Source organism: Danio rerio, chromosome 14 (assembly GCF_049306965.1).
Source record: "Danio rerio strain Tuebingen ecotype United States chromosome 14, GRCz12tu, whole genome shotgun sequence".
NCBI classification, from domain to species: domain Eukaryota; kingdom Metazoa; phylum Chordata; class Actinopteri; order Cypriniformes; family Danionidae; genus Danio; species Danio rerio.
In genome coordinates, this window is record NC_133189.1 from 58,647,036 (window position 1) to 58,660,000 (window position 12,965).

The window sequence follows — 12,965 nt, forward strand, 5'->3', positions numbered from 1 at the left end:
GACAATCCTCCTCATGATGATGATGATGATGATGAGGAGGAGGAGGAGGAGGAGATGGTGATGTGGCAGCGCCATCTGCTGGTCAATATTGTTTAATGTTCACTCTATTCATCTAGCGCTGAAACAGTACTATAGTATTACCTGACACACACACACACACACACACACACACACACACACACACACACACACACACACACACACACACACACACACACACACAGGGAAGATGCCAGTCCATGGGCACAAACAAAGCCAGCAGTGGTGTATTTACTCATGCAGAGCAGCAGTGACTTTCAGCTGTTCAGCTAACACAATAGCAGCCACTGTGCAGAGTGACCAGCAGAGGGCGACAGACTGAAGAACTGAGCATTCACAAACATTTGATCATTACATGAAAACTAGTACAAAATAAAATAACTAAAATAAATAAACCAGTGATAAATAAAAATACATTTATGACTGAATAAATTACTAAAGAAAATAAATAAACTAGTAATAAATTAAAATAGTAACCCTATTCATTGTACATATTGTCCTGTTTTTATAGGGGGGGAGTGTGTTGTTGTATTTTGTTGTATGATGTTAAGAGCCAGCACCTCCGCTTTTCACTCATCATAGCACACGTTCTGCTGAAGATGTGACTATATGTGTGATTTGCTTTGATTAAATATGTATTTATTAAAGTTGCTGATAGTAAAGTGAGTTATATGATAATCAGTGTTGGGTCATTTACTTTTAAAAAGTAATCGATTACAAATGACTGATTAGAAATCTGATTACATTACTAATGACTTCACGTAAACAGTCGTCAGATTACTAATTACTTTACTTTGAAGTTACTTTTAAACATGTAAAATATTCCTAATACAGAATAACCTGCAGCTCTGTCAGTCATTTGGGCCAGTCCCGATTCTCCCCCTCAGCCCTTCCCCTCACCCCTAACCCTTGTTCTGTGTGCTCCTGTGAAGGGTCAGGGCTGTCCCAATTCTCTTCAGCTTGCAGGCTTGGGGCTCAGGGGAAGGGGTGAATAGTCCTTTGCACAAAGACATTTCAGGACCACACTGGAAACCAAGAGGTAAGAACATTTCCCAGAATACCCCATCCACAACAGCAGGACAGCTGCACACCGACGCCAGGAGATCCACTAATGAGTATATTCCGTCATTATTATGAATTATTACAACAAACAAGCACATGTTTAATAAATTCATAACCACACTCATGTTTTACTGTCATGCTTTAAAAAAACCCTGCTAAAATAACCAATAATAACTCGTGTTCAGCAGTCCCACAACATCCTGACACTCAATAACACTCGACCCCCCTGTCAGAAGAGTCTGGTGTCTGAGATTGAGCTGTTAGTGTCTGCTATAATGTTAGTGCTGTTTTCTTGTGTTTACATGGTGAATATGGCCACTGTGATAATGCACAGTACAGTTATGATCTAATCACCACATTATATCGTGATGATAACATGATATCTGCCTTCAGCAGTCGCCATCGCCTCATCTCACATGCAGCAGGAGATGGTGATGACGTATGATGATGTGTGCAGTTTAATGCAGACTCACTGTGATTATTGTAGTTCTCTGCTTGTGTTTATTATTATGGTTGTTTATTAGCTAAATGTTAATAACCCGCTGGTTAATGGTCGGTTTAAGTAATTATAATCTAATTCAATCCTGCTGATCATCTTAAAGATGTCTGAGGAGTAAATCACACCTCAGAAATACAGCAAACGCATAATGGAGCAATAGTATCTGGATGCAGCCTTTATAATGCAAGCTGAGACTGCATCGCTCAGACACAATGCACTCAGTGGAGTGAGTGACGTCACTGTGATGGGTAGGGTTAGGGGCGGGGTTAGGTGAGCGCATTAAAAAGCATTGGATGCAGCTCAGATTGCACTGCACCAGGTGTGCAGCCAGACCCATCTCTAATAGAGCCTGCTAATGACTGGTAACTGAATAGTAATTAATTTACCCATGAATGTAAATTTGCTCAGTATGATATGATGATAGAGCTTTATGAAGACTAATGAAGACACTGCTGAAACCGGTAACCATTGACTTATACAGTAAGATGTACAGTGCAGTACTCCATTCTGAATATGTTCCTCCATTTCTCAGTGAATATAGGCGATGTGTTTCAGTGCGTTTGAACAAAACAGATTTACTTAACAGATATATTTTTAAAAAATTATATTTTAGTGACCAAACATCTTTAGAAATTCAAAGATAATGTGATTAAATTTAAGCTAAATATTGAAATACATATTAAACCTACAAAATATCCACTAAATTTCTCCAGTTTTTTGTTTCTCTTGATTTTTCCTCCTTTTTTAATGTGTATTGAATATTTTCTGTGTCATATACATGTGTCTGTGCTAGTGTTTGGAGGGTTTTCGTCAGTTATTATGTCAGATTTGGCTTCAGCACTGACTAATCTACTGTATATGCACACATATAATACTGCAGAGCTGTGAGATGTGTGAGGGCTGCTCTCGCTCATATTCGCTGTGGAAGTCGATGGTTACCGGCTTCTGTCTGTGAGTGAGTGACTGATGATGACGGGGGATCAGTGTTTGAGGGAACTGTCCCTTTAATTACTCGCCCCGTGTGAATGTTGTTATTATATTGATTTATTAATCTGCTGTTCATTAGTGACTCACAGCTGGACTGAATATTCTATTAGCATATTTGATATTTATATTTTTTAATACCTTCTTCTCTCTCCGCTGGCGGAAATCCCGCCTCACCCCTGTGATCTCGCGAGACTTGCGGCTCCACTAATTCTGGCGGAAGTAGTTCTCGAGTCTCTTTTCCGGCGGCCATCGTGACAGGTCGGCAGGGTAAGCGCAGATCGCCGGTGTTTTTATCTTATCCTCCGCCATCCGCGCGGATTTACGGGCATCGGTGTTTCAGACTCGCTCTGTTAACCCGCAGCATGTGTGTGTTCGCTGTAAAACCGTTATTTCAGTCATACGACGCGATATGAGGCGTCATTGAGCCGCTAAAGTTCAGTCGCGCTCCCGACTCCACAAAACAGCGCCAAACGACACTAAACACACACACACACACACAGTGTAAAAGCGCGCTTCAGCATGCAGAGATCACATCATCATCATCATCATCCAACACAACACTGATCAGAGAGAGAGAGAGAGAGAGTGTGTGTGTGTGTGTGGAGTGTTCAGGAAGAATAGCACAAACTGTGTGTGTGTATGAGAGACACGAGTCCGGGTCGAGCCCCGAAGTGAGTGTGTGTTTGAAACGCGTGCTGTGTAACGGATTAAGTGTGTTTGTGTTGTGTATAGCTGTGTGTGAGAGAGAACATGTCTGCTAGTCTTGCACGTTTATTGTGTGTAGGTAGTTTAGACTACAGCAGTGTGTGTGTGAGAGAGAGAGAAGTGTTGTGGACTGTAAGGCTAGTGTGTGTTACAGAAACGTGCCTTTGTTAGTCCTACAGTGTGTACAACAGTGTCCTGAATTCAACATGATACATTGGGTATCAAGTGTGTGTGTGTATATATATATATATAAAGTATTAATGAAGTGATGAACATGTCAGTATGGGACCGTTTTGACACACACACCCCGCTTCATTCTGACTCGAAGCTTGTGTGTGTGTGTGCTGAAATCTGCTGAACACTAACTCACTAATCACTCTAAAGTGAACACTAATATATCATGAGTTACTTCTGTTAAACAGCAAAGAAGATATTTTGAAGAATGCTGAAGATCAGTAACCATTGGCCTCCATTGTAGAAAACAAACACAATGGAAGTCAATGGTTACCGGTTTACAGCATTCTTCACAATATCTTCAGTTCAACAAACTCATAAATGTGCAAAGCGAGTCAGATCTGAGCAGATGATCGGGGGTGTGTGTGTGTGCACGCTCTGTTTAATTAATGTGTAATAGTTGTAGTGTGGACAGTGTCTGTCTGTCGTCTGCTTTTTCACAATGTTTACTAACAAGTGTAGAAAACTTGAACTCCATTTCCCCCCTGCAGACTAGAAAAGTGCTGATTCACAAGTGATGCTGCATTACAGACGTCTGCATGTTATTTTGTGTTCTGAATGTGTTTATGGCGATTGATGAGTTGCTGTATAATCATAAACACAGGCACTGATGAACAATAATAAATTGACTATCACACATGACAGTTTCTAATTAAATATTGAACTAAAATGACTTAAGATTGGCCCAGTGGACACTGAGAGAGGTTTAACCTCAATATAATTATCATTAATGCTGGAATCATGATTTAATTGCATCCAAAATAAGAGTTTGTTTTGACATAAGAAATGTTTTTATATATATCTTAACATGGGAGATAAATATGCATAAAAACGACAATACCAGACGATTATTTGCGTAAACATTTGATTGATCTGTTCTGTCCATATTAGATATGTAAATATGAATACTTCTCATATGCATGTGTCTTTCTGTAAACATATCGAACCTTTATTTAGGATGAATAATCTCCGGCCGCTGTTAACATTAACATTGTTGTGTGTTTCTCCGTCAGCCATCATGAAGCTGAACACGTTTGTGACGTCCTCCCGGCGCAAGAACCGTAAGCGCCACTTCAACGCGCCGTCCCACATCCGCAGGAAGATCATGTCGTCTCCACTGTCCAAAGAGCTGCGGCAGAAATACAACGTGCGCTCCATGCCCATCCGCAAGGACGACGAGGTCCAGGTCAGAGCGCGCGCTGGTGTGGTGTGTATAGGGGTGTGTGTGTGTGTACATCAGTGTGTTTGACGCGTCTGTGTGTGCAGGTGGTTCGGGGACACTACAAAGGCCAGCAGATCGGTAAAGTGGTGCAGGTCTACAGGAAGAAGTACGTGATCTACATCGAGCGCGTGCAGCGGGAGAAGGCCAACGGAACCACAGTCCATGTGGGCATCCACCCCAGCAAGGTGTGTGTGTGTGTGTGTGTGTGTTATGCAGACGCATGTTTACACACGCAGCAGGAGATGTAGAGCATGTTTACACACAACACCAGAGTCACTCACTAGTACAGCTCTAGTCTGAGCGGTGTGTAAAGCAGTACAGTGAGGATGCTGGAGCTGTGTGTGTGTGTGTGTGTGTGAGAGAGAGAGAGGCTGCGTTTACATCAGTGTGTCTGTTTAACCCTTTATAGCACAGGTGTCAAACTCAGCTCCTGTAGGGCCGCAGCTCTGCTCTAACCCTGATCCACACAGCTGATCCACTCATCAAGGTGTTCCAGACTACTAGACACTCTTCAGCAGCTGAAGCTGAAGTTTGCAGAGCTGTGGCCCTCCAGGAGCTGAGTTTGACACCCTGCGCTTCAGTGCACTTGATGGAGTCACTATGTAAAGCACTGCTACTGTGGCACATGTAATCCTGCTGTTCTCTTATAACTCAATGATTATCCTTCAAGTCAGTCGAGATCAGCCTTCACTGAAGCTCTACAGCAGGGGTGTCAAACTCAATTCCTGGAGGGCCGCAGCTCTGCACAGTTTAGTTCCACCCCTGCTCCAACACACTTACCTGTAGGTTTCAAACAAGCCTGAAGGACTCAATTAGTCTGATCAGGTGTGTTTAATGAGGGTTGAACTAAACTGTGCAGAGCTGCGGCCCTCCAGGAACTGAGTTTGACACCTGTGCTCTACAGTACAGCAGATCAGGTTAGCTTCAGTCCTCAGATGTGCTCAGCATGAAGACAGCAGCTGATCTTCATCACACACACACTCTGACATTCAGTGAATGTGTGTTCCCTCATCAGTGTGCAGTATTTGAGCACTGCTCCTTCACTACAGTAAAGGCTGTTCATCATGTATGACACTGTCTACTCCTCTGCTGGAGCTACACAGGACCCTGTTCAGCAGCAGCAGATTATTGGTGTATGCATAATTTGTGCTTAATGCATAATTTGTGACCATTCTCACACACACACACACACACACTCACTCGCTGGCCATGCGTGTATGTTGGCATCAGTGTGGATGGAAGGTGTGTAATCTTAACACATTAAGCATTTTAAAGTGAAACACACCAGTGTAAACACAGTTTGATCAATGCACAGCACATGCAGTAACCTGTGTGCATGCATCTGGAGTACACAGACACACACACACACACACACACACACTGGGCACTGAAAGTGTCTGCACTCTTTAATGATAGTAACATTATAAACAGGTTATCTGTGAGTCCTGTAAAGTCTTAAATCACCACGATTTAGCCTTAATTTAGGCTATTAAACAACAGTGAATATCGTGTGTGTGTGTGTGCGCGCGCGTGCGTGCCTGTTGCTCCTGCACAGTGTGTGAGCTTGTGCTCTGTTCAGTGTGGACCAGTGTCTGCAAGCTGGTGTGGAGCTCTTCCTGTTCAGCTCTGCCAGTGTGTGTGTGTGTGTGTGTGTGTGTGTGTGTGTGTGTGTGTGTGTGATGGTTCAGTCAAACGGTGTGTAGTTGTTGTTGTTGATTGGGGAATGCTGAGGTGTGTGTGCTGGATCAGACAGAAGTGTTGAGGAGATGATCTGTGCTGTGGTGTTCAGGTGTTCAGTCCTCTGCTGTGTGTTGTATAAGCTGAGTTCCTCTGTGCTCCTGTAACGTGATGTTTTTACACGCATGCGTCCTTCCCTTCATCAAATCATCATGTTGACTGCTCACTCTAAATATTCTGTCATATATAAAGTCAGGGCTTTTCCTGGATGAAGCTTTTATTTGCTCTGCATGTAGTACAGTGGTGTGTGTGTGTGTGTGTGTGTGTGTGTGAGAACATTGCACAGATGTAGTAAAGCATGTTTTTTCCTCTTTACTCCCTGATCTGTGGCTCGAGCAGTGATGAGAGAGAGAGAGAGAGAGAGCGGTGTCTGTATCCTCCAGATCATCTTCAATGCTTTGCTTTTAGCACCTGCAGTCCAGACTCTGATCATCTGTATAAACAGTGCTGTGTTTGTGTACTGTTAACTTGTGTGTGTGTGTGTGTGTGTGTGTGTGTGTGTGTGTGTGTGTGTGTGTGTGTGCGCGCGCAGGTTGTGATCACCAGGCTAAAGCTCGACAAGGATCGCAAGAAGATCCTGGAGCGCAAGGCCAAATCCAGACAGGACATCAAGGAGAAGGGCAAATACAAGGAGGAGACCATCGAGAAGATGCAGGAGTGAAGGAGCTGTTTTTGCTAACAATAAAAGACTGTAAAGTTCCACCTCTGTGCTCCTGTCGTCATTTAACAGAGAGAGAGAGCGGGTTTTTTCCCAGAGTGCACTGCGCCAGAACACTCTCGGTTTGGATTTGACCCGTGTGTGTGTGTGTGTGTGTGTGTGTGTGTGTGTGTTCACACTGACTCTGCTTTGGTGATGTTGCTGCTGTGTTTGCTCCATTCACTTCCATTATAATCACAGTTATTGACGGTGAAGTCCTGACAGCAGATCATCCTGCATTACTGACTGCTGCTGCTTCCCTGCTGGAAAGGAACAATCTGTCAGTTTTGCACTATACTTATATCAATATATGGTAAAATATACAACTCATGATCAACAGTGAAATGACAGATCGACCCAGCAGGGAAGCAGCAGCAGTCAGTAATGCAGGATGATCTGCTGTCAGGGCTTCACCGTCAATAACTGTGATTATAATGGAAGTGAATGGAGCAAACACAGCAGCAACATCACCAAAGCAGAGTCAGTGTGAACACACACACACACACACACACACACACACACAGTGTGAACAGTGTGTTGATGAGTTATGAAAACTCTCACAGCATTTCTCCATAATATGTGTCAGACTCAACCCAGAGTGGAGGAAAACAACCCAACAGCACACACGGGGTAATCGGAGTTCAGCTGTGTGTGTGTGTGTGTGTGTGTGTGTGTGTGTGTGTGTGTGTGTGTGTGTGTGTGTGTGTGTGTGTGTGCGCGCGCATTAATGTAGATATCTGAGAGTCTCTGTTTGAGCATCATCTGGAGTCTCTGATGTCGTAAACACAGAAATGTTCGCTCCTGTTTGGCCGCAGTGTGTGTGTGTCAGGGTTTATAAGGTCTTTTCGTGTTTCAGGAGGGTTTGAGTTCTGCTTTCTGTGTGTTCAATATTCCTGCAAATCCACAGTGAAGATGTCAAACTCTGGAGTCTTCCAGCACTCGCACTGATCAGTCTTCTGCAGTCGAGAGATGTTCAGGGCTGTGGAATGCGTCTCCTCACTCATTTATTTGTGTGTGTGTTGGTCACGCCGTGTCTGTCAGCGTTGTTTAAATATTAGTCAAATGTAAACGCGTGCCATTTAGAAATGGAGATTATTAGTGTAAGACTGCACAGCCCTGTGTGACAACAGGTTTCCTCAATAAGCCAGTGAAGGATTATCTATATAGCACCTTTCCCAGACATCGAGTCACCAAGTGCTGTACACTGAGAGGAAACAAGTAAAAGAACACACATCGATAAAAGAAAACGAGTCAAAAATCCAAATGCAGGAACACTAATGCTGTTCATTAAACAGATCTGGCGTCAGCTCCTGCAGTCCAGCGCTCTGAGTCTGGACCAGGGGTGGGCAATCTCGATCCTGGAGCTCCGGTGTCCTGCACAGTTTAGCTCCAACCCTAATCAAACACACCTGCTTATAGATTTCTTGTGATCTTGAAGACACTGATTAGCTTGCTCAGGTGTGTTAGACTAGTGTGAGGGGCACCGGCCCTCGAGGATCAAGTTTGCCCATCCCTGGTCTGGACTCTCATCTCTGCAGAACCACTGTCATTCAGACACACTGCCAGAACCGAAGGTCGAGCCACAGCATCTCAATTGGGTTTAGGTCAGGACTTTGAGTAGGCCACTCTAAAGGCTTCAGTTGTGGATATTGAAGTGATTTTCTGTTTTCATCAGGCGGTTCACCCACTCATGAACATCCCCCGAGTGTTTGTAAACCTTGATGAGTTTCTTCTGTAGAACAGAAAACGAGATGCTCTGAAAACCACTGGAGAACAGCAGATAATCAGAGGAACACGAGCGGTCATCAGGAGATCTGTGTTCAGAAGAAGCGAATGCTCTGAGTGAGTGAAGTGCTCCTTTACAAGAGGATGCAGGAGGTCACGTGCTCTGCTCAGTTGTAGACTGTATTTGGAGTGAGTGAGGAGTGCCAGTGCTGTTCCTCTTCTGCTCTACAGAACCGCACTAATAACTCATTAATGCAGGCAGTTCATTTCAATAATTAATGCCAGATTATTGAAGCTGTGAGTTTCACTACAGTGGATTAAACACACTCCGGTCTCACATTAATCTACTGAAAACAGCAGTGTGTGTGTGTGTGTGTGTGTGTGTGTGTGTGTTTATATATGACTAAGTTATTGTTTCTTTCTCGCTGTTCTGTGTAGATGTATGTGCACATGTGTATTTTTATGTGCAGATTTTTTTGATTTTCAACAGGGCAAGTATGAATCACATGTATAGTGTAACGGGGGTTTGGACATTTTTATTTCATAATTTAAAATCAATTAATGTTAAATAAAGCACAAAGTTCAGTCACTTCCCTTCAGTGTAGTCCCTTTATTCATCAGTGTTCACCACAGTGGAATGAACTGCCATCTATTATAGGAACAAAATGTTCCTATATTTTACGCAACGGATGCCCTTTCAGCTGCAACCCAGTGCTGGGAAACCATTCACACTCATACACTACGGCCAGTCAATCAGTTCCCCTATGCATGTGGTTGGACTGTGGGGGAAACCCACGCCAACACGGGGAGAACATGCAAACTCCACACAGAAACACCAACTGACCCAGCCGAGACTCAAACCAGAGACCTTACTGTGAGGCCACAGTGCTGACCACTGAGTTACTGTGTCGCCTAATTTTATAAGTTTATCTGCTTTATTATTAGTAAGATATGATTTCATTAGACTACTGTTCCAGTGCTTGTTTAAGTGTGTGTGTGTGTGTGTGTGTGTGTGAGAGAAGAGGAAGAGCCAGGCGGCAGTCACGTGTCTTCTCTCTCCAGCGTCACATGATCGTCAGCGTCGGAAACTGAACTTCTCGAAGTTTGTCGTGTAGTGGATAAGTTATTAATCTGAACACCGGAAGATTACCGATGGCCGTCTCCACGTTTGGGATCGCGATCGCGGTGATGACCCTGCTGTGGGGTCTGGTCGGCGGAGTGATCCCATGGTTCATCCCGAAAGGAGCAAACCGCGGGTCAGACACACTAACATGAGCATTTCCCCACAGCTCAGCTCGCCTAACACACAGCACTCTGCTTTATTATTAACCTCTGCTATTATTCACCTGCTGTAGTCGAGTTTATTCCTGTTTTACCGGCTTTAATCATGTTTTCACCGTGTTTTAGTGCTGATTTTCTACGTTTTATTCGTGTTTTTCTTCTACATGATCGAGTTTTACCTCAGTGATTCCTGTTCCGCTCTATTTCGCCGTATTACTCCAGTTTTTTCTTTATTTTAACCTTTTACCTTCATTAGTTTACCTTAATTATTCCTGTTTATATGTCCTTTACCGTGCTTTACCTCGGTTTAATTCCTGTTTAGTGTCTGCTGCTGTGTTTCCTCTATTGTTGAGGAGTTTATAGACTGATCCTCCTCCTCCTCCTCCTCCTCTCTGTGCTTCATCACAGTGAAGTTCACTAGTTTGACAGTGAATGTGTTCAGTGGTTGTGTTTAGAGCAGAAATAACCCAGTGCTGATGTGTATGAGTGATCATCTGACACACACTGATTAATAATGCAGCGTGTGTGTGTGTGTGTGTGTGTGTGTGTGTGTGTGTGTTCTCCAGGGTGATTGTGACGATGCTGGTTCTGACTGCTGTCTGCTGTTATCTCTTGTAAGTAGACTGATCTGTTCATTATAATTCACCTATAGATGTCTGTCAGCTGTACTGTAGTGAATATGAGTGCACTGTGCTGAAGTAGAGCTGCTGAAGGTCAAACACATTATTGATCAGCGCAGTATTGATCAGAGCAGCTGTTATCAGGTCAGTGTGTGCTTATCTGATGATGATGATGATGAGCATAACGGCAGTGTTTGTCTCCTGGTGTGTGTGTGGGTGTGTTTTAACTGAGCTCTGGTCTGTTGTGTGTGCATTATTCATCAGATATCAGCTGTGTGTGTGTGTGTGTGTGTCCTCTGTGGGCCTGGTGGTGGCGCTGCGGTGAGTGTTTGAGTGTCCTGATCTTCATCTGTACTCTTCCTCTTCCTCCAGCTGGCTGATAGCGATCCTCTCTCAGCTCAATCCTCTGTTCGGGCCGGTGCTGAAGAACGACACCATCTGGTACCTGTACTACCACTGGCCCTGAACACCCGTCGCCACGGTAACACACCCACAGCATCATCATCATCACATTTAACCAATGAGCAGAGTAAAATCTGGATGTTTCCACAGGTGGTGTGTAGAGTAGTGTCTAGTGTATGTTCACGATGGCGTATTATTGCCATGCTAAAAGATCTAAGATCACCAGATTTAAGTCTTAATATTTAGATAATAAAGTTTAAATATTCTGAGAAATGTTCAGGAATAAAGTCATAGTTATACGAAAATAAATCAAAATATTATGGCAAAAGTTGAAATATTACAGAACAAAGTCAAAATATTGTGAGAAATGTTAGGAGAGTAGAGTGGATATATTAGAGAATAAACTCAGCCATTTTGCTCGGTGTTGTTTCCTCAAAATATTGCAAACATAATCTGACTATAATACTGTGTGTGTGTGTGTGTGTGTGTGTGTGTATGTGTATATATATATATATTTAATACTATAATATTACTTTGGCTTATAATATTTAGACTTTTTATTTTTGTAATATTTTAAGTTTATTTTCATAATATTTTTGACTTTATTTTCGTATTATTTCAACATTATTTTCATATTTAAAAAAATGTCGTATTTAGAAATTTTTCTCTTATATTTTGAGTTTATTTTCATAATATTTTGACTATCCTTGTATTACTACAACTTTTCATATTTCAACATTATTTTCGTAATTTATTTTTAAATATTTCGATATTATTCTCATATTTAGACATTTTTGTAATATTTAAACTTTTTTTCATAATACTTAGACATTATTCTCATAATATTTAGACATTATTTCCATAATATTTTGAGTTTATTTTCTTAATATTTATAATATCCTTGTATTACTACAACTTTTTGTAATATAAAACTTTTTGATAAAATTATAATATTTAAACTTTATTTTTGTAATATTTCAACTTGTGTGTGTGTGTATATATACACACACATACATAATAAAATATAATAATACTTAAATATTTGAGTTTATTTTCACATTTGTAATATCCTTGTTTTACTACTTTTAATGTAATATTAGTATTTTCATAACATTTTTATAATATTTAAACTTTATTTTTGTAGTATTTACTTTATAATATTTCAAGTTTTTGTATTATTTTGACTTTATCCTTGTATTACTACAACTTTTTGTAATATTTACTTTTTGTAATATTTTTATAATATTTAGACTTTCTAATATTTCAACATTATTCTCATATTTCGACTTTATTCTCTCAATATTTCAACTTTATTTTCGTAATATTTTAAGTTTATTTTCGTCTTCATTTGTGCAATATTTTCACAGAATTTCTACTTTATTTTTGTAGCATTGCAACATTATTCTCATATTTCAACTATTTTCTCTGAATATTTTGATTTTATTCTTGCATCACTGCAACTTTAATCTCACATCACTACAACTTCTCACAGTATTTTTACTTTATTCTTGTCTCTCATTTTGACTTGACGCCTGAAGTATTACGACTTTAATCATGCAATCTTTGGTTTTTATTGGTTTACTGTGGCACTGATGTTGGCGCTGTGGTAAATCTTCTATGAGGATGGTCAATATAATGTTAATGTAATTATTACATCGTGTGCCTCCACTCCACTCCTGATCATGGAGCAGTCCAGCAGCCAAATCAGATGAAGCTTCAGTTTATTAGACACACAGCTTATTCCTATTTTACTTG

General features: G+C 41.5%; 2 protein-coding genes across 3 annotated transcripts in view; both read left to right on the forward strand.

The window, feature by feature from the left end:
* Positions 1–2,814: 2,814 nt before the first annotated feature.
* On the forward strand, positions 2,815–7,187 carry rpl26 (ribosomal protein L26). Its single transcript, NM_213113.2, has 4 exons — positions 2,815–2,854; positions 4,540–4,712; positions 4,793–4,933; positions 7,018–7,187. The coding sequence occupies exons 2-4, from the start codon at positions 4,545–4,547 to the stop codon at positions 7,144–7,146; spliced, it is 438 nt and encodes a 145-aa protein (NP_998278.1). The 5' UTR covers positions 2,815–2,854; positions 4,540–4,544; the 3' UTR covers positions 7,147–7,187.
* A 2,767-nt stretch (positions 7,188–9,954) lies between these two features.
* atp6v0e1 (ATPase H+ transporting V0 subunit e1) overlaps positions 9,955–12,965 on the forward strand; it is a 4,975-nt gene continuing 1,964 nt past the window's right edge. For both annotated transcript variants that reach the window (NM_001006038.2, XM_073921372.1), the window contains 3 exon segments: positions 9,955–10,163; positions 10,755–10,802; positions 11,181–11,289. In NM_001006038.2, coding sequence (NP_001006038.2) covers positions 10,060–10,163; positions 10,755–10,802; positions 11,181–11,274 — 246 coding nt within the window. In that variant the 5' untranslated portion in view covers positions 9,955–10,059 and the 3' untranslated portion in view covers positions 11,275–11,289.